We start from the raw sequence: 24,712 nt of genomic DNA on the forward strand, positions 1-24,712 counted from the left end.
TTACGTACTTTTGTCAAATAAACACGCAAAATATAATCTAGTAAATTACCCAAATTCAATGCTAAATGGTTAGAAAACCTTTACATATAAACGATACCATTTTGTTCATTAAGGACAGCATACTGCATATATAGTAACCATTATTTCTCATACAAGTATGACCAATTAAAAGTTTAAATTGGTTACGGAATACAAATTCTTACTCGTAGATAAGATGAAAGGGCATATATCTTAAACAGAGTAAAAATTCAACCCTGCTACTTATGCAAGTAATTGAAAATTAGTGACCAGACAAACATATTAAGGGGGCGTTTGGTTAGTGCATTTTTTGGATTAGAGACAGATTTAATTAAACCAATACCGTTTACAGTGTGTTTGATTTGAAAGCATGGTAACAATTATCATTAGTTAAGGGTAATGGTTACCCCTCATTTGTTACCTCTCAAAAACTTGGGGTAACAAATACCCTTATCCTCCTCTTGGTTAAACCAAACAAATAAAAAGGTTATACCTAATTGATTCCTTTTCCCTTTTTATTTGTTTTTCCTTTCCACTCCGTTTTCATTTTCCAAACCAAATGCGGGTAGGTTTTTCAACAATAAGGAAACAAACATATTAAGAAGGTTGATTAATTATTTTGCACTTATGCTATGATATTCTAAGAGATTTGTTGACTAATCAAATTTTTTGACATAAGCAATCAGATTGATTAACTGCTTCCCTTGAGGCTTGGGCCTGAAATTTTCTGGGCTTTATTATTGTTGGTTTATTCTCACATAAACTGCTAGAATTGGATAGCCCATTAAGAAACTAATCAAGCCCTTTTCTCAAAAATTGAAAGAATTAACCAAGCCCACTTAAATAAATTTTCGATTACATATTTGGCTTATATTCTCAATGTGGGACAATTTAATTTTAACATTGAAGTGATTGAGATATAATACACCCTTCATAATTCTTGACTTCTTGTGAAAATATGGGGTATTTGAATTATACCCCTGGATTCGTCAAAAAAAATAACAAAATAAAATAAAATAATACCCCTGGAACCAAAACACAGTAAATTTCTTTTACAAGAATATATTTTTATACAATAGTTACAACATGTTAGTGTTATAACTTATGAATAATAAGAAGATTTTATGTAAAATTAGGAATTAATTTAAAATATAATGATATTATGAATTTCTTTTAGTTGGTTATAATCTATGGAGTAATTACCATTCCTTAAGCTATACAACAATTGCATTTGAGTTTATGTCCGCTATAAGCTTTTGACAAACTACTATCTTTCTATAGTAAGTGGTGCTCCCTTCATAATCTTACTATTGGAGTACACACCTTTCAGTGTCATACTCTTATCAGTGAAATGGATGATAAAATTTGCTGCAATTTGTTAATTTTCCAATGGTTCTAAAAGATTATTGTATAATTATAGATAAAACAGCTGAAAATCATTGTAAAATATACAAAAACTTCCAGTCCAAAACAAAGTACTAGTAAAATAGAGCTAAGAAGATGCTGTATTTCTCTTCAGTTCTTCAATAGATCTTTGCTCTTCAGATACTCCACAGTCAAGTCATAAATCTCTTCAATCCCATACTTGAACTTGAATCCCTCGTTAACGAGCTTCTCTGAAGAAAGGATCAACTTGGCCTTAGAAGGAAGTTCTCCGAAACTGCAGTCATCAACCAAAATGTAACACGAATAAATTCACTGTCCTTGAGTTATACATAATCATTGTAACACTACAAAGTTATTATAAACTCCAATTTAAGAAGAATAGTCTGAAATTATACTCTGTAGGAACATTATACTGAGGGTACTTGTTACTTAAAAACTTGGCGAGATCAACTACACTAGTGTTAACAGCACAGCAGATGTAACGCCCTGAAGCTGATTTGTTCTCAGCTAGGAAAATGTGTGCGCGACAAACATCTTCTACGTGTGTAATCGAAATTGAACCAGACAGTAACTGCATACCCTTCATACCATTTATGAGGGACTCATTTCCTGCAAAAACGCGACATATTTCCTGCAGGACATGAGTCTTTTGACTACAGGACTAATGAAAATATATTTATTTTTGTACATTTAGAATAAGAATTATGGACCTGTTAGCAGGCATGTAGCAAGACCGATGCTGCTAGGGACATCAGGAGTGAAAGCAGCACCGGTGATCAAAGATGGTATCACAGTAATGAGATCGAGGTTGTTTTCCTTAGCGAATTTCCAGGCTTCCCTTTCAGCTAGTGTCTTAGACACAGGGTAGCCCTGTAAATTATTGAAGAACAAGTTCAATTATAATTTAAAGTGTGACACATTCAATTAATTAATGTGGTAGTATAAACTTGTTTTAGTACATACCCAAAGAGGTGGCTTTTTGGAGTAGAGGAAATCAACATCAGTCCAATCCTCCTCGCTCATCACAAGACCATCCCCGGTGAGACTATTGATCGAAACAGCAGCTGCAGATGAAGTCATAACAACGCGTTTCACAGACTTTGCCTTCGTGCAGGCTGTCAATACGTTTATTACTCCTTGCATTGCAGGCTTAATCATATCTACCTGTCAATATCAGACTTGAAGGTCAATCTTAATCATCACTATAAAGATCAAAGTCAATACTTCCTATATATTCGTAAAAAAACTCACCTCAGGATCCTGAGAGGCAAAGTTGACAGGGGTTGCGACTAAGAAAACAACATCACAGCCTTCTACCGCGGCATCAAAGCTCCCTTCATCAGTTAAATTTGCTTTGAATACTTTCAGCTCACCAAGATCTTTCAGTGCTAAGAGGTGTGAAATCTTCTTCTCATCACCTACATCAATCAACAAAATTGTACAAGCAATTTAATTATATGTCGAAATCACATGTCTCTAACAATAGAAAGTTTGGTGAAACTACTTAAACTTCTTGTGTAACAGTCATACACACTTACAGACAGTAACAATCAACCAATCAAAGCCTTAATCCCATAAGTGAGGTCGGCACACTTACAGACAGTACCATGAAAATAAAAATGTGCTCAAAAGAAAGGTGTTAGAAAGAGAGTTACCAGGGTCTCTAGCAGTCGTATTGACCGAATATCCCTTTCGCAGTAACAATTTAACAAGCAGGGATGCCACAAATCCTGTACCACCTATGACACAGGCTTTCATGCTCTTCTTCTCTTCATGATCATGATGTTGGACTAATCCAGCCATATTATTTGTTGATTTATTTGCGAAACCTAATAGGACAATAAGTTGGGCACGATTAAATCCTAAATATGATGTTGGACTAACACAGTTCTAAGTTATGTTTTTGTACTAATGTTTGTTTTGTTAGTCTGTCTCTTATATATGCACATTAAAGAATATGTTAGAGAATAGCGGGTGAAGAAATATTGGCAGGTGAAAATGTGTTTTTCTAATGCAACGAGAAGGTGAGCATGTGACTATCTACTCATATTGTCAAACCTCAATTGCTAATTAACTTTATTTGTACATCAAAGTGACAAAGTATAAAAAATGTATAGCTCACGGACCTTTATAGATTGAGGTTTTAAAGCAATTAAAGAGATAAACAGGAAATTGCCGCTTAAACTCTGTATTAAAAATTAAATTATTTGGTCACAAGTCATTTTTCGGACTAGTATTTCTAACTTGGTGTCTAAGGTTAACGTTCATTTATCATTAAACACAAATTAATTAAAATTATTTTGTGTTTTTAGTTGTGGTGTCAATGTGGGACTTCCTGATAATACTACTTTGATTAATAAAGAATTACTTCATGTGACTAATGTCAGTCTGATTAATAAGTAGATAAAATTAGAAGACTTTGCACAATTTGCTTCATATTTTTTTTCCATAAAAATCCTTCTAAACTTGATTTAACTATAGGGGAAATGCTATGATTGCTATCATCGTTGTTGTAACATAGCTTTTGTAATTAGGACTAAGGAGACATGGAAACTTGAGAAGCGTAAAAGTCAAACTGTAATAATAAAAAACAAAGGGAGTACTCCGTACATTACTACCAGAAGGAAAAATAGGGTCCATCAGTTATTTTAGTGACAAACTAAACTGTTAACTGAAACTCATAGAAGCATTTACAAGAAATAACAGAAGTGAATAGCTAGAATACATTTTGAAAAAAAATACTACTAACAAGTAAGAGTAATGTTTGGAATGATCCTAGTTGAGAAGCATGTCCCGAGCTCGATTCAGCTGATGAAGCACAAGTTAACTTAGATGGGGAGCAGAGATTTGGATTACCGGTAAATGAATCCGCCTTGAAGAGAGCAAACTGTCCTTCTGATGGAATTCTACCTGACAAGTTGTTATATGAAAGATCAAGTGTCACTAAACTAGTCATATTCTGCATGTCAGTAGGAATGTCACCACTCAAATGGTTTTCTGACAGATTCAGACTGCTCAAAATCTTCAATTTTGAAATTTCATGTGGGATTCTTCCACTAAGGTGATTGTTGCTGATATCTAAGGACATCAGAGAGGAGCAATTTCCTATTGTTTTCGGTATCTCCCCATTTATGTAGTTGTCTTTTACATCGATGATCGATATGCTTTTCAGATTGAATAACTCATCAGGAATGTTTCCTGACAAGTTATTTCTTCCAAGAAAGAGTTTCTGTAATCTAACCAACTTCTGAATAGACCGAGGAATACTTCCGGTGATGGAGTTGTTCGATAGGTCTAGAGTTTGGAGGGAATTTCCTGTAATATACAGGGGAAGTTCACCAACCAAGTTGTTGTGAGTGAGTTCAATGATATTAGCCCTTGGCAAGTTCAATAATCCAGAGGGAATCGAACCATTTAACGAGTTTGTTGCTAATCTTACTCGAACCAAGGTCTTACAGTTTCCTAGCTCTTGTGGGATAGGACCAGTAAAAGAATTCCCAAACAATATAAGGTACTCTAGTCTTCTTCCTTTGCACAGCTGTTTTGGAATTTGACCTGTAATTTGATTGCCTGATACATCAACCCATTCGAGTTTTCCAATCTGGCCTAGATTTTCAGGTAGTTGACCATTGAAGTTGTTGCTCCATACCTGAAATCTTCTAAGCCTAGGAAGCTCAGAGATAGAGTCAGGAATCGGACCATTCATTTTGTTCGAAAATAGGTTCAGCCATTCAAGCTTCTTTAGCTGCGAAAAACTTTCAGGCATTATACCTGTGAGTGAATTAGTAGAAAGGTCAAGCATTCTCAAATTGGTTAAATCACCAAATTCAGCTGGTATATGACCTGTAATGTTGTTTTTCTGCAGGTAAAGAGATTCTAATTCACTCAGGTGACTTAAAGTTACAGGAATACTGCCAGAAAGGTTGCATTTACCAGCATCAAGAACTCGAAGTGATTTGATGAAACCCCACTCATTAGGAATACCTCCATTGTATGTGTTGAAATAGCCTACATGCAAGAACTTGAGATTCGACAAATGTGATAAGCTCGAAGGAAGCTTACCAGTTAGTGAATTACCATTTAAGCCTAAGTACTCCAAGCCTTGGATCTCTGAGTATTGAGATGGAATCTCACCTGAGAAGTAGCTTCCTCCAAGATCCAGATGCTTCAGTTTCTTAAGGCTCGTGAGCTCTGAAGGTAGTAGCCCGGAGAAGTTGTTATTGTAGACATCCAAGACTTCTAGCTGAGTCATTTTGCTGAACATAATTGAATGCAACTGCCCAGTTATGTTGTTATTTGAGATGTTAAGGAGTTGCAACGTCGATAAGTTTGCTACTTGAGGTGGAAGACTGCCTGACAATTTAGTACCTGTTAGAATCAGAGTATTCAGCTGGCTAAACTGTCCGATTTCAGGTGGGATTGAACCATATAGAGGCACACATGAGATGTTTAGACCGATTACTCGAGAGCTCATGTCACATGAGACCCCTGAAAACAAGCAATGTGATGTTGGAGATGAAGATTGTTTCCAGTCTTCAAGGGCTGAGCTCCGAGCTCCAACCAAAGACGCCTTCAGTTTTAGCAGTAGTTCGAGTTCTGCGTAGCCATAGCAGAATGTATAAGAAATGAACAAATGTATCAGTGAAATTTTCAGCAAGAAATAAGCCATTTTCTATTGATGAAGATTTTAAGAATATAAGTTGTAGAAATGAATTATATAGACTTATAGTTGATAAATTAAGCAATGAATATGTTTTAGTTTAAAGTGCTTTTTTACTAAACAGAAAAAAACAAAGGAATCAGCATCTTAGCTAGGTTCTTTCAGATAATGCAATGTAGCCAAACATTTACCTGAATTGCAAAAGATTTATAATGAGGATGATTAAAGTTACTTTATGAAAGAACAAAGAACAAAGCCAAGTAAAAAGAGCATGCAATTTCTTCTTTTATAGAGCTAAAAGGGGAAGAGGAATTTGTAAAAAAAAAAAAAGTAAAAACAACCAGAACACTAAAACAAGCATATGTTCCAACAGCATTAGCATTTATATGAAAAGCACTTTGAAGGAATCACGAGGTGCTGCAATTCTGCAAATTACAGTATAACCCTGAACCCTGGACCGACCATATTATGCATATGATGTAGACGGAAATTGATCACGAGTAAATTAGCGTGGAAAAAAAAAAAGGAAAGTATGTACAAGCATATGTTCCATGAGCATTTATATGAAAAGCACTTTGAAGCACAAGGCAGCGATGTAATATAATTTACAAACGGAGAGCATATAATGTAGAAGGAATTTGATCCCGAGTTTAAAAAAGAGGGAAGTCTGTCAGAACACCGTATGATCACCAACGCCCCACAAGGAGGCAGAAGGAGCGACTTAGTTTTCTGTCTCCTTAGTGGCCAAGGATACAGAGGTACGACCTATAGAACAGATCCTACAAGTATGGTCGTACTCATCAAACTCTATGCCGTTATTAAAATATTGTTATTTATTTAGCATCATGGTCAATGTGAGACTTTATTATAATACTTTCTCCATTTTTATTTAAGTGTTTTACTTTGACTTTATCACTATTTACATGTACCGCTTTGATCAATGTTTGTGTACTCATGGCTAATTAAAGATATCATTAGTCAAAGTTGTGCATTGACAAGTGTGCCGGCTAATTAAATTAGGGCACTTAAATAAAAACAGAGGGAGTATGGTTTTTAAATTTTCTTGAGATTGTTCCACATTCAACCTTATGATAAACCTTAGTTGGTCCAAGTGTTCAAGAATCAAGATTATACAAAGAAGTTCAATTGAAAACATAAATAAGGGAAATTTTAACTTTTTCAGCTTATCAGGGATGTAGATTGAGATATGGAGTACCCGATATGAAATACTCCATAATTGTTACGCAGTTACACTTTCTTACTAGCTACCAGGATATTCATTGTGCTACAACTTTGGTTACAAAATTACTTCATGATTTTAGAAGAAATCCAATTTTACATCTGTCTAGGTAAAATTCTATTCTATACTACTACTTGCACTAGAAAATCAGAATATCCAAACTATTGTTCATTTCTTTATCTATTTTTTCCTTAATAGTTTTAAACTGTATTGACTGTACAAGAGCTCTTTTCTTAGAGCTTACAAATAATGACAAAACAAGGAAGCAAAGCTGTTGATTTTAACAAAAACAGCTCCTCAACATGAGAATTATTTGATCCTAGTTTTCCAGCCAAGGAATCAAACCCTGATCTTCTACCACCAACAAACTCTTGTATATTCTCCAACATTGGCCTATGTACTCTCCCCGCGATCACCCGACATACAATCAAAGCCTTCTTCAAGGAATTTCTATGGTTTTCTTTCTCCTCAACATCGATATCTATGCTTCTGTATGCCCTTTCACTCGTCGAAGTAGTAAATATTCCCATAATACTATTGCTTGTACCCTCGCTATGCAAGAATCCGTGTCTTAGAATGCAACAAACGTTGCATCTTTGCAAAGTGCAAAGACTTGAGGACCCTTTTTTGCCTAAGGAGCAAGCAATTGTTGTGCCATAGAACCTAAGGAGTTCGTTGCCATCGGCTAGGAGACGGGGATGTTTCTTGGAATGTTGTAGCTTGTTTGCACGAATTTTAACCATTTCACGGTACTCCTCAAATTGTGCTACCTTTGTTTGTGGGTTGTGGACTTTCAGGATCTTGTCGATGCGTCCTCGATTTTCGACATCAATCCATTCTGCCTTGAAAATCATCTCTATCACTTTCCTAGATGAGTCCCCTTCTAGTACTTCAGTCACTGCACCAAAATTGTACAAGTAAAAATAAGAAGGATCATGCATTGCTCCTCGTACTAAAAAATTATATCCAAGACGCCTTTTTTTTTTTTAATGCAAAAATGCATATTGATTGGGAAATTTAATCTTTGGTCTAATTAAGTTAGCACACTTTGACTTTGAAAATTAATGCACATGTACTAACGCTACATTAATTTACCAAAAATGAAGATATCTTACCTAACTGAAATGGTAAATTCACTTGTCCCATAGTCCGGTTTCTATGAGAGCTTTTTGGATTGAACGGGACAAGTAGAATGAAACAGAAAGAATATTAAAATAGTTGGAGCAGGGTGGCATAGGTGATCATTTTAAGACCATAAGGTGAAGATGATGTGAAGCAATTTAGGACTCTTTTTATTTTATGTATGCCACAACCAAAAAGAAAATTGAAACCACATTGGAGATATTTTTATGACAAGTACCCAACAAAATCAAACTTAAATTTGCAACATAAAATTTAAAAAAAATAAAAAATAAAAAATAAAAAAAATTATACTGTACTATATTAAAACAAAACATATAAAATCAAAATTCAAGTTACCTGCATGATTAGAAAGATGATGTTCTTCAGCATCCTGCCTAGCTAATGGCTCACCACATTTATGACAATTTTGTCTGAACTCCCCACCAAGTTCACCCTCGGCAATCGATAACCATCGACTACGAAACGATGACCTCGAAACAGCGCTACTCCCTGGCTCATTAGTAACAGTTGAGGGAGAATCAAGCCCCTTATTAACATTCCTCAATCTTGGTCTAGATGCAGGGGAACCAAGGTAAAATTTTGAGGGTGAACTACTAGCATTACCGCCATTACGACCATGATCCTTTGTGTTCTTAACATCAGAATTGGTGAATCTGACATGATGGGTAACAGGGTTGATCAAATCACTGCTACGTATCGACATCGGGCTGCGACTAGATGAGCTTTGTTTGATCCTCTTGCTACCATGAATCACATCTCTGATGGTTGATTTACATGACAACGACGACGACGACAACGAAGGCGGTACGGTTGCTCGTGACTTAGGCTTACAGCAGCTGTTTGTGGTCTTTGTTTTGCGTTTTGGTTCATGAACTTCAGATGATGGGGTTGACTTGCAATCCAATGATTTCTTAACTGCTGTCCAAACTGCTGACATTTTTAAATTTCTCTGTTTCTTTTACTCTGTTTTTAGTTTTTTACTCTGTTTCCCTCATTTTTGAGCTTGTGAGAACAATTTATAATGTATAAATTGGCAATCAAAGAGAAAAAGGGGAAGAACTAGAAAGCATTTTTATGGAGAGAAATTGAAATTTTTCTTTGACCAAAAAATAAATAAAGTCACCTAATGAATTTTATTATTGTGCATGTAATTCTGGCAACTTGGTTTTGTTCCTATATTTGTTGATTCAGCACGTATTAATGGCGTGGGAGAATATGACAATAATTCTCAGAGCAAGGAAGTAAAAATAATTATTTTGTAATAATTATTTAATCTTCCTATTTTGTCACACTCATTATATAGGAACAATTATTCTGTATTAATGTTCATCAATAATTAAGAAATCATACTCATATTACCTTATTTGACTTTTACAATCAAGGTCAAAATTCACTTTCTACTGTATTTTTTTGGTTAAATTACACAAAGTATTTACCAAACATCGAAAAAAAGTTAACATCCTAAATCCTACTCCATACAATATAAGGGATGGCTCCTTAAAATTATATTATTGTTTGTTTTTCTCCTCTTCTTCAATGTAGGATACCTCACATATAAATACCGCAATATAGCCTTTTTAAAAGTGTTGGTATTATATTTATTGTATTTAGATTATTTAAGCTTCATAAATAGTCAATCATCTTGGATGGAATTCTACAAAATTACAACTTTACAAGCTTGTGCAATAATCTCTTAAATTTAACATATACTATCATTTATATGTGCACATACTCTTGATGCTTAAATTATTACTCCAAATGTAAGGGCATATACACTAATCATTTAATCCAAATTTCTAGATCAAATCTATTACAATCCCAATAAATTTAGTTTCGTGTGCAATTAAAATGTTACCTCCATTACGTTTTGTTTTACCCGTTCAATATAAGAACATATATATGTTTTATGATCTATTACGAGTAATACATGAAAAAACCTGTAATCGTATTAAATCTTGTTAAATTTGTCTTAATGAGTATTTTCAAAACAAATAATACATGATCAAAATACTACCTCCAATTTTTTATAATTGCAACTTTGGAATATTTTATATCTCACAAATAATACCCAAAGTTACAATTAAAAAAAATCAGAGGTAGTATTAATAGTCAACAATTCGTATAGAAAACCGGAATAGTGACTACGGGTGAGTAGTGAGTTATGCAGCTTCTGCAGACATTTTATCTTATATACTTGGACATTTGTGTATTGTTGAATTGGTAGTGACTTCAGTTTAGAAATACTAGTGTTTGTAAACAGTTATTGTAAATTTGTAATCAATAATCCAATAAGAAAAGGATAGAAAGTCACCATCAAAAAGATTGAAACATGTATCAGATGTTAGATGTATGACTGTTCTAGTACCATGTGACAGCCTGACACTGCTTTTAATTAAGGCTATTGTAACATAATTACATGAATATATAAATTGCAGCACAAGAAGGTCTTGTTACAAACTGGAATTAAAATAAATTCGGAGTTGTTATATTGAATATTGATCCTCAAGTTTGTTATGTGATTTATGCCAGACAATATCACACAAAAAATTATTCTTGTTACAGGATCTATTTTTTAATTTTTCTTCAACTATTAGGATTTAACAAACAACAATAACTGTTCTTAGGCTGGCATGTGTTGGTGAAAGGCTTCAAATTCTTTGACTCATCTTAAATGATTATAATCGTGAAACGAAAATGTCACCCTACTTGTCAGCTATGTTACTCGGACTAGCTCTTCACTTTACCTCGTGTCGATCTTGCACTTGACCCTTCATTTGGGAGCCAATATCATGGGAAATTTTCATAAAGTAGCCAAGTCAGACACTTAGGCTTGTGCCTATATCAAACACGAGTACTCTAATCCGAGAAACATAGCTTCTCAATAACAGGCATTCATGTCTACAACCGTCTAACACAAGAATGTTACGAGCCTACAGTAGTTTTATAATGTACCGTCTTTCTAAGATTGCATTCATTCTTCATTCTTTCTCTATCATGGCTGACAACTCTAAAATTTAACTGAACACTTTATCGTAAAACCAACTTAACAGAACCAAGGGAATTTAATCTAGCATACCCAAAATCGATTACCAGGTTCCCTATGCTGATAGCACAGAATCTCATGCTCCTCTCAAGGAGAACTATAGAAATAAAGTGTAGGGGAATGCTTAAATCAGTTCCCAAAACACTAAGGGCAGAAACTTCCAAAAGTACAAAATTTAGAGCACAAAGTACAAGCCAGGATCTGCATCTGGTGATCACCAACCGCATATAAAGACATCACATATCAGAACACGATTAAAATAATTTGGAGTACTGATAGTTACAAAACTCATACAAGTCTTCCACATGTTTTCTTTATAGTACAGCTAGCGGGACTGCAGTTAAATAAAATAAAGGGGAACACGCACATAGACACAACAATTATACCGGATTTGCAAAGGTCACCTTATAACAGACGATATGCAGAACCGAGAACAGACATGTGATTTTTGCCCACTTTGCTCCCACGGAGGCATTCTAGATCAACCACTTGGGAATGATCCACAAAAAGGTTCACCTGAAAGTGTGATAATAAGCAAGAATGTACAGATTACGTGAGATGTCCAGTTCACTAAATAGAACAAATTAATAGAGTATAATTTAGGAATGGAGAGTGGCAGATACTGTAAGATAATCACCTTAGGACCATATTGGCTGACAAACCAATCAGCTGCTCTGGCATCCGCAGCTTCAAACATTGTCTTCTCAACTCCTAATCGACCGATAATCTTGGCAATGATGTCTGCTCTTAATGATTCAGCTCGACGGCAAACATCATCAGCATCAATCATTATCATGTCCGCCCCAGCCTCCAGACATCTCTCTGCCTTTCGGATTAGGAGGTCTACATCTTCAACAAAATCTAGACATGCAGAACAGGACATTCATACACAAAGTTAACGAAATTATTGCAGGTCAGAGTATTAAGATTATCATACTTTGTGTTGCACCTTTTGGAAACCACCATGGATTTAATCACCCGCCACTATTAGGACATATAGCTCAAGCATGCAAAGATGTTATCATCCAGAAGGTTTAACAAAGTCTTTGTCGTTTAGTAACAGCTTACTCACTTTCAAGATATTCCTCTGCTTTTAAATAAAAGTAGATCTACATGATTTTCTCACACACCTTAAAAGGGAGGACCTCCAGAAAACAAGATAAATTTATGAACAAAAACCTTTCAGATTTTTTTGTAGCAGTTAAGGCATATGATTACGACAGAAAAGGCATCAAGTAATCACAAATTCACAACTTCAAGATACATAATAGAGAATAAATTGTTGTTCAAAAAATTTCCAAATCAAGCACGTCAAGGTAAATTACAATATCAAGGAGCAGGCCAGTTTACCATAAGATCTGGGCCTTGGGGCTATATAGGCTCCATATGCTCTGTTTCCAGACAATGGTATATCAGACTTGTCAAATTTAACTGCAAACTGAGGCTTAACTTTCAGACCCGCATCCTTGATCATGTGCACGTATCTTAAAAGAGTTTCTTCAGGAAGCTCAAGTGAACCCACATCTAGCTCGATTGTGTCAAAACCCAAGCGCTTGCATTCCTGAAGAGTACCGGAAAAAGATTTCAGAACAATTTTGACTAGGTAGTAGTTGCCTGTAAAAAAACCCAAAAGAGGATAAATCCTGATCATTAATTACCTCTATGTATTGTTTTAAAGCAGATGGGCCTTTGCGGAGCAAATTTTCACCCCAATCACCGGTACTGATGTAAACATCATGTCTGCGTGCCATATCAGTCATCTTTTTTATGTAGCTCTCTGGTGTTAGGCCATGAGAACCTCCAGAAAACTTCAGACCATCGACGAACTGCCCCATTGACTCGAAAACATCCTACAATATGTGCAAAACCAACTTAGCCATAATAAACATTCACTTTCCACATATATAAGACTTCACTATTGTGGAAGAAGGGGGGGTGGAGGGGAGGTAATTATCATATCACTTTGAGACATCTATCCCCATAATATATAAAGCAACAAGAAAACTTTAATGAAATAATCAGTATAACAAACTGCAATCAAGTTTGATGCTTTGTCAGCATAACAACTCTAGGATGTTGCTCTAACTTGCAATCAGAAGGCTGCTTTATGTCAATTCAGCTGCCTTGCAAAGAAAAAGGAAGGTGTCCACAAGTGCTAATTAAAGCTTCTAAAGGACCTTCCCTCATAACCCTTTTAAATCCAACAACCCCAGGCCCCAAGCAGCTCTTAATGGTTCCTCTCAGAAATGTGGCAACTAGATGTCTCTTGAATAACAAGAAAGCTTTCTCAGCAGTGGTTTGTTGTGAAGACACTAGATATTTGACCAGAATTCCATGGTTCATGACTTCTCATAACCAGCACATCATCAAGATATTGAAAACCCTTTTTTCCAACAGTGATATAGACTATAGAGTACACAAGCACTGTACTTCTAAATTTTCATATGCTTATATTGTCAGAGAAACAGAAAGATTACTCACTACATATGCAGTGAATATGAAGCAAAATATAAGAGCCGTATGCATCTTCAAATGCTTAAGCAACCCTCTAAGAAACTTTGTGCTGATCAAAGCAGTAACTGACCTGGCTTTGGAGAAGGCATGAAGCCTATCGAATATCAGGGAGGAAATACTAAGAAACAGATGGTTGAATCTTGAAACCTTTCATATTTGATTGGCTAATCACCAAAAAAATTACCAATATAACCAAAATTATAGCAAATATAACCCATATGTTCCACACGTATTTTCTTAAGTAAACATGAAAATGATCTTCAGTTAGTTCAGTCAGTAAAACTCTAGCCTGATACTTTACTGGAATCAATTTCAAAGAATTTGTGTTGAAGCCAAACAACTGTTTAGCAAAGATTGGTGATCTTAATGTTTAAAATCAAGATCAAATTTTGAAATCACATTTGCTGCTAGCAATAGGTATTGGTCATCCAAAAAGAGAGAGGCAGGGGTCTATCCTACTCATTTATACATTAAAATAAGCTTCAATTCTGGAAAGCATCCAAGTTTTAAACGTGGATAAGGCACTTTGTTACTCCAAGTCTGCAGGACTCCACTAAACTAATAAAGTTAGGGAGAATATAGGACAGAAGTCACTTCATACTCCATACAATTTTGTGCAATTTAAGACCAACACTTAAACAAAATAATGTGCTAAAGCCAATATGGATTATGTCCCTAAAAGGATGTAGCATTGTAGCAAGAGCAGTACAATGTTGCATATCATATCCTTAAGATCCAAGGCAAATATAACTCAATCTTCAAACATTAGCAAAACTGTGCGCCCAACACTAAATGCAAAATGGCAATGTAACAAGGTGTCTTACATGAACTAACACAAGCCTGGCATGGTGTCAAAAAATGAGGAAAAATATGCATAGTCCAAATGGGCCATATGAGGTCGACAACTTGATATCTTTTTTTTTTTTTTTTTTTTTGAGGAAAACTTGATATCTTATATGAACTAACACAAGCTTGGCATGTGCGTGTGTGCGCGCGCGAGCGTGTGTGTGTGTGTGTGTGTGTCACAGGAAGTAAATCACTAGGATAGCTTGGAAGAGCCTGTGCCAACCTAAGGATACAGAGGTCATAGGATTCACTCAAAATTATCACCTAAATTTGATAAGGTTGACCAGATTATACTGGAAACTTGACAACAAGACTAATTGGGAGGCTGACCTAATGTTAGAGAAGTGCGTGAGTGCGTCAATAATAGGCAAGAACCCTTAATCTTCGATTAGGATCTCACACTTGGAAAGCAGTGGGGAAGGTATTGGACTGGTACAGGTACTGGGATATAGAGATGGAACATCTATAGACCTGTGGAGATGAAGCTCTTAGAACGAAGTCATGTCATTGGGCCCTTCCCTAGGAACCAGAACAATAAACTTTTTAGTGATTTATATAGAAATCCCCACGATATTCAGCATGATTTATACTTCTCTATCCATGATGAACTACTCAAAATAATCCTTAAAATTCCTTTCTCAAACAACAAATATAGGTTTCTCTCGCAAATAACATCAAAAGGAAAGTTAACTCTAAAACAGCTTCTAGATTAATGGCAGACAACTTCTCAGCCAAGACATGTTGCCTAGTAGCCCATCTTGGGATTACATTTGGAAAGCACCTGGCCACCCCAAAATCATATTCTTTAGTTAGCAGCATTTTGGAACAGAATTCCCAATAATGTTAACTTAAATAGAAGAATGGTTTCAGCTTCCAGCACTTAAACTTTATGTGCTCATGTCTTAGAATCTATGGAGCACATTCTTTTCTTCTGCCAGAGAGCAACAGAACTTTGGGACATCATTCACCTTCCCATTCTTTTGACCAAAAACTTCAAATCATGGCTTTTAACTAAACTTATTTCAACTAATTCTTCAAACCACCCATCCCTTGGACTTTTATCTTCCTTTGCTATTTGGTCCTTGTAGAATGGGTATTTAACTAATCCAATATCACCACTGAATGGTTTTTCAATCACAAAAACAAACCAGGGCCAAAGAGCCCACCCTGCATGCATGTTCCACCACCACCCTTGTCTATGAAAATTAGCACTGATGCTTCCTTTAACCACAACAACAAAGTAGCAGGTTGTGCTGCAGATTTGGGATGGAAATGGTTATTGGGTTGAATCTCTAACTTGGAAAGGATACACTATCTCCTCGCTCCATTCTGAGTTTACTAAAATCCAGAAAGCTCTACAATGAATAGAAGACACATCTATTAAATTTTTTACTGTATGGCAACAGGCTCAAGACAAGCCATTGGAGAGATTAAGCAACATAATGTTCATATGTAAGGTTAACTTTCACTATAACCCAATGCAGGGAGTATGGCGTTGCTTAGCAGACAAAATGAAGTGCAACTGTGCAACTGCCTTTTAAAGGAAGCTCAGATAATGGATTATTATATAAGCTAGCTAAGTATAATAGTAACTAGAAACTATGTATGATATAGGAACTCCTGTGTTTTGAACTCTCCCCCAGAGTGTACTAATATTATCCTTTCCAACAAACATGGTTCAACCACGAACAATGGGTCTGTAACTTAATCCTCTTATGATGAACTCTAGTAGTTAAGTAATGCATCCTGGTTACCAAAAAAATATTAGCCAACTCGTCTGCCCATTCCATCCGCCTGAAACAAGGCATCAAAGTTATAATTAGAGGCCACTAGTTCAAGTGTGCCTCAACAGGGTAAGAATTTGATGCTACTTTATTATAGACCTCCATCTTGCTTCCTATTAGTGTAGTCGAACATCTCATGATCATGAAATTCAACAGTTTTTCCAATTAATATGGAGTAATTGCCAAGTATTCCGTGATTATAATCGAACTCAAACAATAATTTTATTTTATATTGGCAACAAACTAAAGGCCGTTCTATTTATAGTGCTGCAGACTACTGTTTTGATTTGCAGACTACTGAGTATAAATTAACATAATGAGGAGTATTAACTGTGTAATTCAAACTAGTAATGCGACAACTAATTTCAGACAGAATTACAAGATTATTTACACAAAGTAAAAGAGCAATCATAAGGAAGCTATATTGTTGAGCATCAATAAAAAAAATTAAAATTAAATTAAATTAAATTAAAAAACCTTAAATTCGGAATTCGTGACAAAATCACGCGGGTAGCATTTGAAGCTAAAAGTTTACTAACTCAGAGTCCACATATCCATCAAACATTTCTTCAATGATAATCATTCACCTAAAACATGAATCCAATTCTTTTTTCTTCATGCAAATTAAACAAATCACATCAACTTCTTCATGCAACTGAAATAGATCAAATCAATTATCTTACACTTTAATCTCCATCACATCATAACATTTCTAACATTGAGAAATTAAATTCAATACTTAAATCCACAAAAATGAAAATGAACAACCAAAATTCAAAGAAAACAAAATTAGTACCTCAAGAACATTTTGAGAGAAGATAGAGTATTGAGGGCCACGAATTTCAGTAACGCCAAAACTTCTAGGCTTTTCTGGACGATCTTCCTCCTCGAAGAAGCTCTTCCACCTCAACGAAGATGCCATTAAAACGTACTAGGAGAGAGAAAAAAATCCCAGAAATGCAGAAATTTGAGTTCAATTGAATTTGTGTGAGAAGATGAAGAATTTAGGGATTTTATATGATCAAAGTTATTATGATTATGGAAAAAGTTGGTTGAAGGGAGTGTGAGTCGGTTGTTCTAGAGAGCGCTCAAAGTTTGTACAAATGTTATTTTGTCAGCAATTTATCTGTTTTCTGAATGTGGGGTCCATTGACCCCTTTTTTCAATTTTATTACTCTTACAGTATTATCCAGTTTTATGATTATCTTGATCCATTTGTACTAGTATATTCTCTTGATAACTTTAGATTTTAAGCCCATTGTTTTTATTCAATTTGGATGTACAAAGGCCCAATTATATAAAGATAAAAGTTCACAAAGCTTCAATTTGTAAAGAACAAGGTTATGGATTCTCAATTAGAAATTTTAGAACTAGTTAGTAGGCAGGTTGGGTTAGATTCGAATCTATAAACGGGTCAAGTCATAAGTGAATTGTCTTTAAGGATTTAAGCATATTAAAGTGGATCGTGATATCTTTTACAAAATTACTCGTATTAGACTATTAATGTAAGAGCAGTTGTTTACTTGTTTACATTGAAAGTAGATGGATCAATACTTATTACTCCAAAAACTAGGGCCGGCAATTTCACCCGAATTCATGGATAATCGAACCACCCGATCTGATTAAAAGGATAAAAATCCGACAAAACACGGATTTTATATGGATGATGGATGGATCGGGTTGGATTTGGGTGGAGCTTCATTCATCCATCACCCGACCCATCCATCCATCCGCTTATATTTTTTTACAAAATTTCAAATATTTTTTTACCTATTTGTAATACTACATAAGTATATACTTCATATATACTAGTAATATAAGTTAAACTTCGTATAATAGTGTGAATGTTGGAAAATTTAAAGATTTCGTCAAATATATATCAAATTATTAGTTTATGTATATTGGTACTATGACTAAAGGATAGTGTATTTTATTTCACTCATTGTTCACCCGATCCACCCGATTCATCCGTGGATGATAGATGGATTGGATGTGGATGAAGAATTATTATTACTAAAGGATAGTGTATTTTATTTCACTCATTGTTCACCCGATCCACCCGATTCATCCGCGGGCGATGGATGGATTGGATGTGGATGAAGAATTAAATGGTGATGGATGGGTTGGATGACGGATGGATCGTTGGTGGATGGAGGTGGATTACGCTCCACCCGATCCACCTCCGATCCATTGCCAACCATACCAAAAACTATATGCCACGAGAAATGAGAAGTTTTCAAGTGATATCTACGTTAAGTCGTTAACCATCTTCACTTTCGAGTTTGATTGAGAAACAAAGAAGACAAGCAAATCTACTACCATATACGCCATAATCTTGTATAGCTTGCAAGAGAATGTATAGTAATGAGCTTTAACGACGCCTTGTACTAATGTGTGCTGGTGATACCCTTCTTTCCTTGCTCCCCATGCCAAGAATCTAAAACTAACAGATTGAAAGACAAAACAAACTTGGAATAAAGAACAATTTTAAGAGGAGAAAAGAACCTTTTTAGTTCAATCTCTTGCAATAGCTAACTATCAAGCCTTTAATTTTGTGTAAATTCCAACAGCTAATCTTTTCTTCATGTCATCACATTTTATTTGGGATGATCAGCAAGTACGCCTTAAACTTTATTCTATATTCCCTACTTCTTAAGGACTCCCCCTTGTAAGCTCCCTCTTATAAATGCTCGTATGTTGTTAGACCAATGAACACTTAAAGCCTTCCAATATTTTAAATCTCAATCAAGCTTTTAATAGAAATAAACCTTTGGAGATTTTTCTCTAGATCATAAAATGCCGCTTTTGTCTAAAAGAATGGGGCCTGTGGTCTGTCTCTTTATCATGATCATGGATATTGTGGCCGGGATATTAGGCATCGAAGCTCAATTTGCTCAAAACAAGGTATGTTTTCACCTCATCATTTACTCCATGCTCTTATAGTATATGAAAAATACAGTATAATAAACAAAATTCACCGACTCATGAAATGAGAAATGATCTCTAGAATTGAGAAGAGAATAACTAATTCAATTTGTTCTGTATTGTACATTACAGGAGAGGTTTATGAGAGTTTGGATATTCGAGTGCAGAGAACCAAGCTATGAAGCATACAAGCTCGGATTTGCAGCCTGTGTATTGCTAGCAATAGCTCATATTATTGCCAATGTACTCGGTGGGTGTGTTTGCATATCATCTAGGGAAGAGTACATCAGATCTTCTTCGAACAAACAAATAGCTGTGGTTTCCCTAGTTGTCTCTTGGTACGCGCTCTAAACACCTTCATACTCCTATATTATTAGCCACTTATTTAAAACAACTCGTGTTATATTGCAAAACTTAACATCTTCCATTGCAACATACCAGGATCGTATTGCTGATCGCCTTCCCCCTACTGGTTCTTGGGACGGTATCAAACTCAAGATCACGACAGACTTGCGGATTCTCGCACAAGCATTTATTCGTGATCGGAGGGATTCTATGTTTCATTCATGGATTGTTCCTTGTTGCTTACTACGTTGGCGCCAGTGCTGCTAGAGCAGAAGAACACATGATCAGGCAACAACACAGAACTACTGGTCCCTTTCCTCTTCCTGCCTAAATATACCTTCCTTCCTTCTTTCTCCAATGTTGTTTTCTGCCCTGTTTGATGAGCTAAAATATTGATTGTTAACCCACTCCCTCTTTTGACTTTCTTATTTGCATATTTAAATGTAATTGACAATTTGTCTATTCTGTTTTATGGAAATTATAGTTGTACTCTTATATCACTATTTTTTGCATCTTTACAAAATTTAGTCAGGAGTTTCATTATTCAAATTAACCAATTTGCCAACCTAAACCTACCTATTTAATCTACCGAAATCACATTTCAAGAACTTTACAACACTAATAAATAAATCCCTACCAAAATTAGTCACAACTAGTAGTACCAAATTCGAATGAATAGACGTTTAAACAAATCTTCAAGAACAATGATTTGCGAGTTAAACATCAAATTTCTCTACTCAAACCGGTCACATTACTCGCATTACGAAACTCATTTAAAGAGACGTTTGTTTCACGACGCTAACAAAACATTAGGTGAATTTCTTCAAAAATCGCATAATCCGAATTTAAATTAAACCGCAATTTGCAACAAATAGGCACAAAATTTCCAACCAGAAATGCTCAAATTGAAGCTTTTTAACTCAATTTCCATAAAAGATACGGAGTACCAAATATTTGTAACCATAAAATTCTACCCCTAATCTAAAAACCAAAGTTAACTCATAGAAACTAGACAAACTCATAAAACTAATATAAATCCTAAAGAACTGTGTAGAAAATAAAACTATCTGCTTGTATGTTCATCCATCTCTACAAATTTCTACGATTAAACTTTGATTGGATTCCTTTCGACGTCGAATTTACTCGTCATCAGCAGCCGACTTCTTGGGGCCCTTGTTGGGAAGGAGAAGGTTGTGGATGTTCGGCATAACACCACCAGCAGCAATCGTCACATCGCCGAGCAGCCTGCTGAGCTCCTCGTCATTCCTGACGGCCAATTGAATGTGACGCGGGACAATTCTGGTCTTCTTGTTGTCTCTTGCTGCGTTTCCAGCCAACTCCAAAACCTTCATTGATTGACAGGAGAGAGAATAAAGTTAGGTTATCAAAAATCGCAATAAATTTGGAAAGAAAATATTAGGTTTAATTGAAATCTGATACGAGAATTTTAAGGCTTGATCGAGACGAAAAACTAAGGCGAATTTTAGGTTTAAAGCGAAATGTCAAATTAATCAAAGAAAATCGACCAAAATATTAGATATCAAATTAAACCTAGAAAAATTAATGACAAAATTTACGAATCAGAGCAAAATAAATTCGAACAGATTAACACAAATTTCAAAAAAAAAATAAAAAATAAAAACTCGAAAATAAGATAATCATCAAAGAAGATTTACGAATGAGAACACAAACAGGATAGATTCGAACAAATCAACAAATATGATGAAACTATAAAGAGAGAGGAGAGAGAAAATACCTCGGCGGCGAGATATTCGAGGACGGCGGCGAGGTAGACGGGAGCACCAGCACCAACACGCTCGGCATACTTACCAGCCTTAAGAAAACGAGCGATTCTTCCAACGGGAAACTGAAGACCAGCCTTGCTACTACGAGAGACACCTTTCTTGACGGCGGCGCCGGCTCCGGGGCCGATGTTCTTGCCTCTTCCGGCCATTGACGACGATGAGAGAGAAAGTGAGGCGGCGGTTGTTGTCGTGTAGTGTGAAGGGAGAAGTTTGGGCACGGCAGTTGTAGAGAGAGAATGTGAGAGAGAGGAGATGATGAGAGAGAAAATAGGTGTGGAGAGGAGTATTTAAAGGGTGTGGGAATGATTATTAGCCAATCAAATTGAATGGCACGGATCGGTGAGGTGGACCGTTGGATTGAAGAGGAGATCTACGGTGTGTGTTGCTTTTGGGGGTATGATGTGGCAGATTGTTGTTTTGGATATCTGACGTAGGAATTTGTCAGGGTATTAGCGGGATAGTTTTGATTTTTAAGTAATTGTGCAGTTTTGCGCCAAAAAAAAATGATCATCTTGAACTAAAATTCATAACAAGAAATTTACTGAAAAAAACTGTATGAGAATGCCAGATGGATACGGAGTACAAGGATGTGTGAGATAATATATTAATTTAATGATCTGTCTCCTGAGTTATTAAATTACTCTATAGTGTAATATAGAATAATCTTGAACTACACGTAAAAGATACGAAAAATGAATAACGGTTGTTGATATTAATATCAGAGTCTCCCAATATGCAGATGATCTTTTAATGTTTGAATATCGATAACGTTCATTTTTAGTTCCAAACATGACATAAAATGCATTGAAAACTATTTTCATAAGAATTGGGATGAAAAGTTCAGTGAAAACAAAATTTTAAATCGATCTTCTTCCTTTAGCTTTATGATGATCAGAGAAAAGAAATAACTACAACTAGACATTGCATGCGTGTTCAACTTATTTATGAATAAACTTCAAAATAAATGATTGAAGATGAATCACTGAAAAGAATGAAATGCTAAACCAACTAGTGCACTTCAAATGACAGTTTCGAAGTACTCCGTAATAACATCGAAACTATATGAAAGAATTAATTGATGTTGATGTTGAAGATGAACGAGGATGAAGATGATAGCTTGAAAGAGAAAAGGACGGACAAGGACCATTATTTCATTTTGATTCTACTTGATTTTATATTGATTGTGCGAATTAATGACAAGAATCTATATTCTCAACCAAAGTAAAACTGCAATTAAAGCACTTTTACTTATGAATAGCTTTCACACTAGGCTAAACCTGTCTGAATTTTTATCTTATATTATGGGGAAAAATTCAGGACCTAATAAATAGTTTTTTTTTTTTTTTTTTAAATGATCTACATGAGTTATTGGATCAACTTTGGATTTTTTTTTTATGTACAATTAAATTAAATTAAATGATAATGGATAATGATTGCTTTTATTAATGATTGGGTGTTCCAAGGCGAAGGGAATATTATTTCTTCTAATGTTTGAATAATGATATTGTTGTCATTATTCTTCAGTTTAAGGCAAAATATAAAGTTTATACATATGTTTAAAATATTAGAACAATCAATAATAAAATTATTATGACCACCATGAAAATAAAGCACTAAGCAAACATCAAATAAGTTTGTTATGTTAGAATGTTTAGGAGGATTTTTATGAAGTGGAATGTAGTGTCCATTTGAAGAAGAAAGGGTAAGGGCAGTACTTATTGTATTAACTTATTTTGATGGATTAGGACACATAATCAACAATTTATTTTTTTTTTAGAACAAACAATTTAATTACATTAGATTTAACTAGAAAAAAAGACTACTATAAATAGTTTATGAAAGTCATACACTAATATAAACCCTTACAGAGTACAAATTTATCATTGAAACAAAATCTTAAATTGAGGTGTTTAATAGTGCAAATGTCGAGATTGAGATTCATTTACTATAATCAATCAAGAAATAGCTAGAAAGATATATAAATAACCCTTAAATCCATCTTATTAACTTCAATTAACAATCTTGGTAGATTTCATAATTAAAATCTACATCATAGATTTGACCTTCAATCAGCTAACATGCATGTCATGTCATTATTTACTTTAAGGTAGGTAGCTCAGTATCGTATGTAATGGTCAAACTTCAGCCAACAAAATCATAATCAGCTTTCACATATAGTACAAAGGTTAGCGAGGCAATATTTTTTGTTCGCTACACCTTGAATTTATTTAAGCTTCTAAAATTTGACATAACAATTTTTTTCATTTAATGTGTGATTGGTTCTCAAATACCAAGTGTTATTAGGGTTAGCATGGAAAAGTGACGAATAATTTTTTTAACCACAATCACCCGAGTTTAATATTTTCTATCATATATATGGCATCATTTAACAATAAACTGTTGTTGACAACATGAATACCAAAAAGTCCAGTTTGATTAATTATTGCCACATTTTAATTATAAATAAAAGAGTAGCTTTTAGATATGATCACATTTCAATTCAACAATAAGATCAGATCATATAATATATAGAAATAAATTAATTGTGACTTTGAATTCGATGATTAAATTTTATTTTACTTTAACTTTTTAAATATTTATAGGGCTATACAAGATTATTTATTTCAATGAATGCATAATGACAGGCTTATCATCTTCAATTTCAAGCACATGCAGTTTAAAGTGAGTCTAAGGGCATGTTCATTTCAGCTTAATTTCAGTTCAGCTTCAATCAGCCCAGTTCAGTTCATCTCTTAATTTCAATCTCTCATAAAATATTCATTTCATTTCAGTTCAGCTCAACTCATTAAATGTGAACAGGCCCTAAAATGGATAATATACTTAAAGATAAAATATTTTCTACTAAAATGCATGCTTGCAACACCTAACAAATCAGTTTGACAAGCATGCAAAATGAATCTAGTAAAAATCAGATGGCAATTTGATATGGTAAGATGTAGAAGGTTTTTTTTTATTATTTTTTTGACAAAGAGAACTATATAA

General features: G+C 34.8%; 6 protein-coding genes across 6 annotated transcripts; 1 reads left to right on the forward strand and 5 right to left on the reverse strand.

Annotated features, from left to right (window-relative positions):
- Positions 1-1,533: 1,533 nt before the first annotated feature.
- LOC145579517 (anthocyanidin reductase ((2S)-flavan-3-ol-forming)-like) lies at positions 1,534-3,207 on the reverse strand. Its single transcript, XM_081636757.1, has 6 exons — positions 3,060-3,207; positions 2,656-2,822; positions 2,368-2,568; positions 2,115-2,274; positions 1,800-2,013; positions 1,534-1,678 (listed from the first exon to the last, which is right to left on the reverse strand). The coding sequence occupies exons 1-6, from the start codon at positions 3,205-3,207 to the stop codon at positions 1,534-1,536; spliced, it is 1,035 nt and encodes a 344-aa protein (XP_081492883.1).
- Positions 3,208-4,012: 805 nt separating this feature from the next.
- LOC145579518 (uncharacterized) lies at positions 4,013-6,380 on the reverse strand. The gene is made up of 2 exons (XM_081636759.1): positions 5,338-6,380; positions 4,013-5,175 (listed from the first exon to the last, which is right to left on the reverse strand). Exons 1-2 carry the CDS (start codon positions 6,071-6,073, stop codon positions 4,121-4,123), a joined length of 1,791 nt encoding a protein of 596 aa, XP_081492885.1. The 5' UTR covers positions 6,074-6,380; the 3' UTR covers positions 4,013-4,120.
- A 1,129-nt stretch (positions 6,381-7,509) lies between these two features.
- Positions 7,510-9,384, reverse strand: LOC145578302 (uncharacterized). Its single transcript, XM_081635646.1, has 2 exons — positions 8,784-9,384; positions 7,510-8,256 (listed from the first exon to the last, which is right to left on the reverse strand). Exons 1-2 carry the CDS (start codon positions 9,382-9,384, stop codon positions 7,538-7,540), a joined length of 1,320 nt encoding a protein of 439 aa, XP_081491772.1. The 3' UTR covers positions 7,510-7,537.
- A 2,308-nt stretch (positions 9,385-11,692) lies between these two features.
- Positions 11,693-17,709, reverse strand: LOC145579519 (protein HEAT-STRESS-ASSOCIATED 32-like). Its single transcript, XM_081636760.1, has 5 exons — positions 17,431-17,709; positions 13,149-13,340; positions 12,841-13,051; positions 12,128-12,351; positions 11,693-12,006 (listed from the first exon to the last, which is right to left on the reverse strand). The coding sequence occupies exons 1-5, from the start codon at positions 17,554-17,556 to the stop codon at positions 11,896-11,898; spliced, it is 864 nt and encodes a 287-aa protein (XP_081492886.1). The 5' UTR covers positions 17,557-17,709; the 3' UTR covers positions 11,693-11,895.
- A 1,613-nt stretch (positions 17,710-19,322) lies between these two features.
- LOC145579520 (protein DESIGUAL 2-like) lies at positions 19,323-20,379 on the forward strand. Its single transcript, XM_081636761.1, has 3 exons — positions 19,323-19,538; positions 19,692-19,897; positions 20,001-20,379. Exons 1-3 carry the CDS (start codon positions 19,431-19,433, stop codon positions 20,233-20,235), a joined length of 549 nt encoding a protein of 182 aa, XP_081492887.1. The 5' UTR covers positions 19,323-19,430; the 3' UTR covers positions 20,236-20,379.
- Positions 20,380-20,787: 408 nt separating this feature from the next.
- On the reverse strand, positions 20,788-21,953 carry LOC145579521 (protein H2A.7-like). The gene is made up of 2 exons (XM_081636762.1): positions 21,661-21,953; positions 20,788-21,250 (listed from the first exon to the last, which is right to left on the reverse strand). Exons 1-2 carry the CDS (start codon positions 21,856-21,858, stop codon positions 21,044-21,046), a joined length of 405 nt encoding a protein of 134 aa, XP_081492888.1. The 5' UTR covers positions 21,859-21,953; the 3' UTR covers positions 20,788-21,043.
- Positions 21,954-24,712: the final 2,759 nt, after the last annotated feature.

Source organism: Chenopodium album, chromosome 14, assembly GCF_948465745.1.
Source record: "Chenopodium album chromosome 14, dcCheAlbu1.1, whole genome shotgun sequence".
Lineage (NCBI taxonomy): Eukaryota > Viridiplantae > Streptophyta > Magnoliopsida > Caryophyllales > Amaranthaceae > Chenopodium > Chenopodium album.

Excerpts from the sequence above, each read along its gene's own strand:
- LOC145579517 (XM_081636757.1), bottom strand. The coding sequence starts at position 3,207 with ATGGCTGGATTAGTCCAACATCATGATCATGAAGAGAAGAAGAGCATG. Across the intron at positions 2,823-3,059 it reads TACGACTGCTAGAGACCCTG|GTGATGAGAAGAAGATTTCA; the intron begins GTAACTCTCTTT and ends TGATTGATGTAG. Across the intron at positions 2,275-2,367 it reads CCAAAAAGCCACCTCTTTGG|GGCTACCCTGTGTCTAAGAC; the intron begins GTATGTACTAAA and ends AATAATTTACAG.
- LOC145579518 (XM_081636759.1), bottom strand. The coding sequence starts at position 6,073 with ATGGCTTATTTCTTGCTGAAAATTTCACTGATACATTTGTTCATTTCT. Across the intron at positions 5,176-5,337 it reads ACTTCGAGTTCTTGATGCTG|GTATAATGCCTGAAAGTTTT; the intron begins GTAAATGCAACC and ends ATTCACTCACAG.
- LOC145578302 (XM_081635646.1), bottom strand. The coding sequence starts at position 9,384 with ATGTCAGCAGTTTGGACAGCAGTTAAGAAATCATTGGATTGCAAGTCA. Across the intron at positions 8,257-8,783 it reads TCATCTTTCTAATCATGCAG|TACGAGGAGCAATGCATGAT; the intron begins GTAACTTGAATT and ends ATAATTTTTTAG.
- LOC145579519 (XM_081636760.1), bottom strand. The coding sequence starts at position 17,556 with ATGGCATCTTCGTTGAGGTGGAAGAGCTTCTTCGAGGAGGAAGATCGT. Across the intron at positions 13,341-17,430 it reads TCTCTCAAAATGTTCTTGAG|GATGTTTTCGAGTCAATGGG; the intron begins GTACTAATTTTG and ends CACATATTGTAG. Across the intron at positions 13,052-13,148 it reads CTTTAAAACAATACATAGAG|GAATGCAAGCGCTTGGGTTT; the intron begins GTAATTAATGAT and ends GGTACTCTTCAG.
- LOC145579520 (XM_081636761.1), top strand. The coding sequence starts at position 19,431 with ATGCCGCTTTTGTCTAAAAGAATGGGGCCTGTGGTCTGTCTCTTTATC. Across the intron at positions 19,539-19,691 it reads CTCAATTTGCTCAAAACAAG|GAGAGGTTTATGAGAGTTTG; the intron begins GTATGTTTTCAC and ends TGTACATTACAG. Across the intron at positions 19,898-20,000 it reads GTTTCCCTAGTTGTCTCTTG|GATCGTATTGCTGATCGCCT; the intron begins GTACGCGCTCTA and ends GCAACATACCAG.
- LOC145579521 (XM_081636762.1), bottom strand. The coding sequence starts at position 21,858 with ATGGCCGGAAGAGGCAAGAACATCGGCCCCGGAGCCGGCGCCGCCGTC. Across the intron at positions 21,251-21,660 it reads TCGAATATCTCGCCGCCGAG|GTTTTGGAGTTGGCTGGAAA; the intron begins GTATTTTCTCTC and ends CAATCAATGAAG.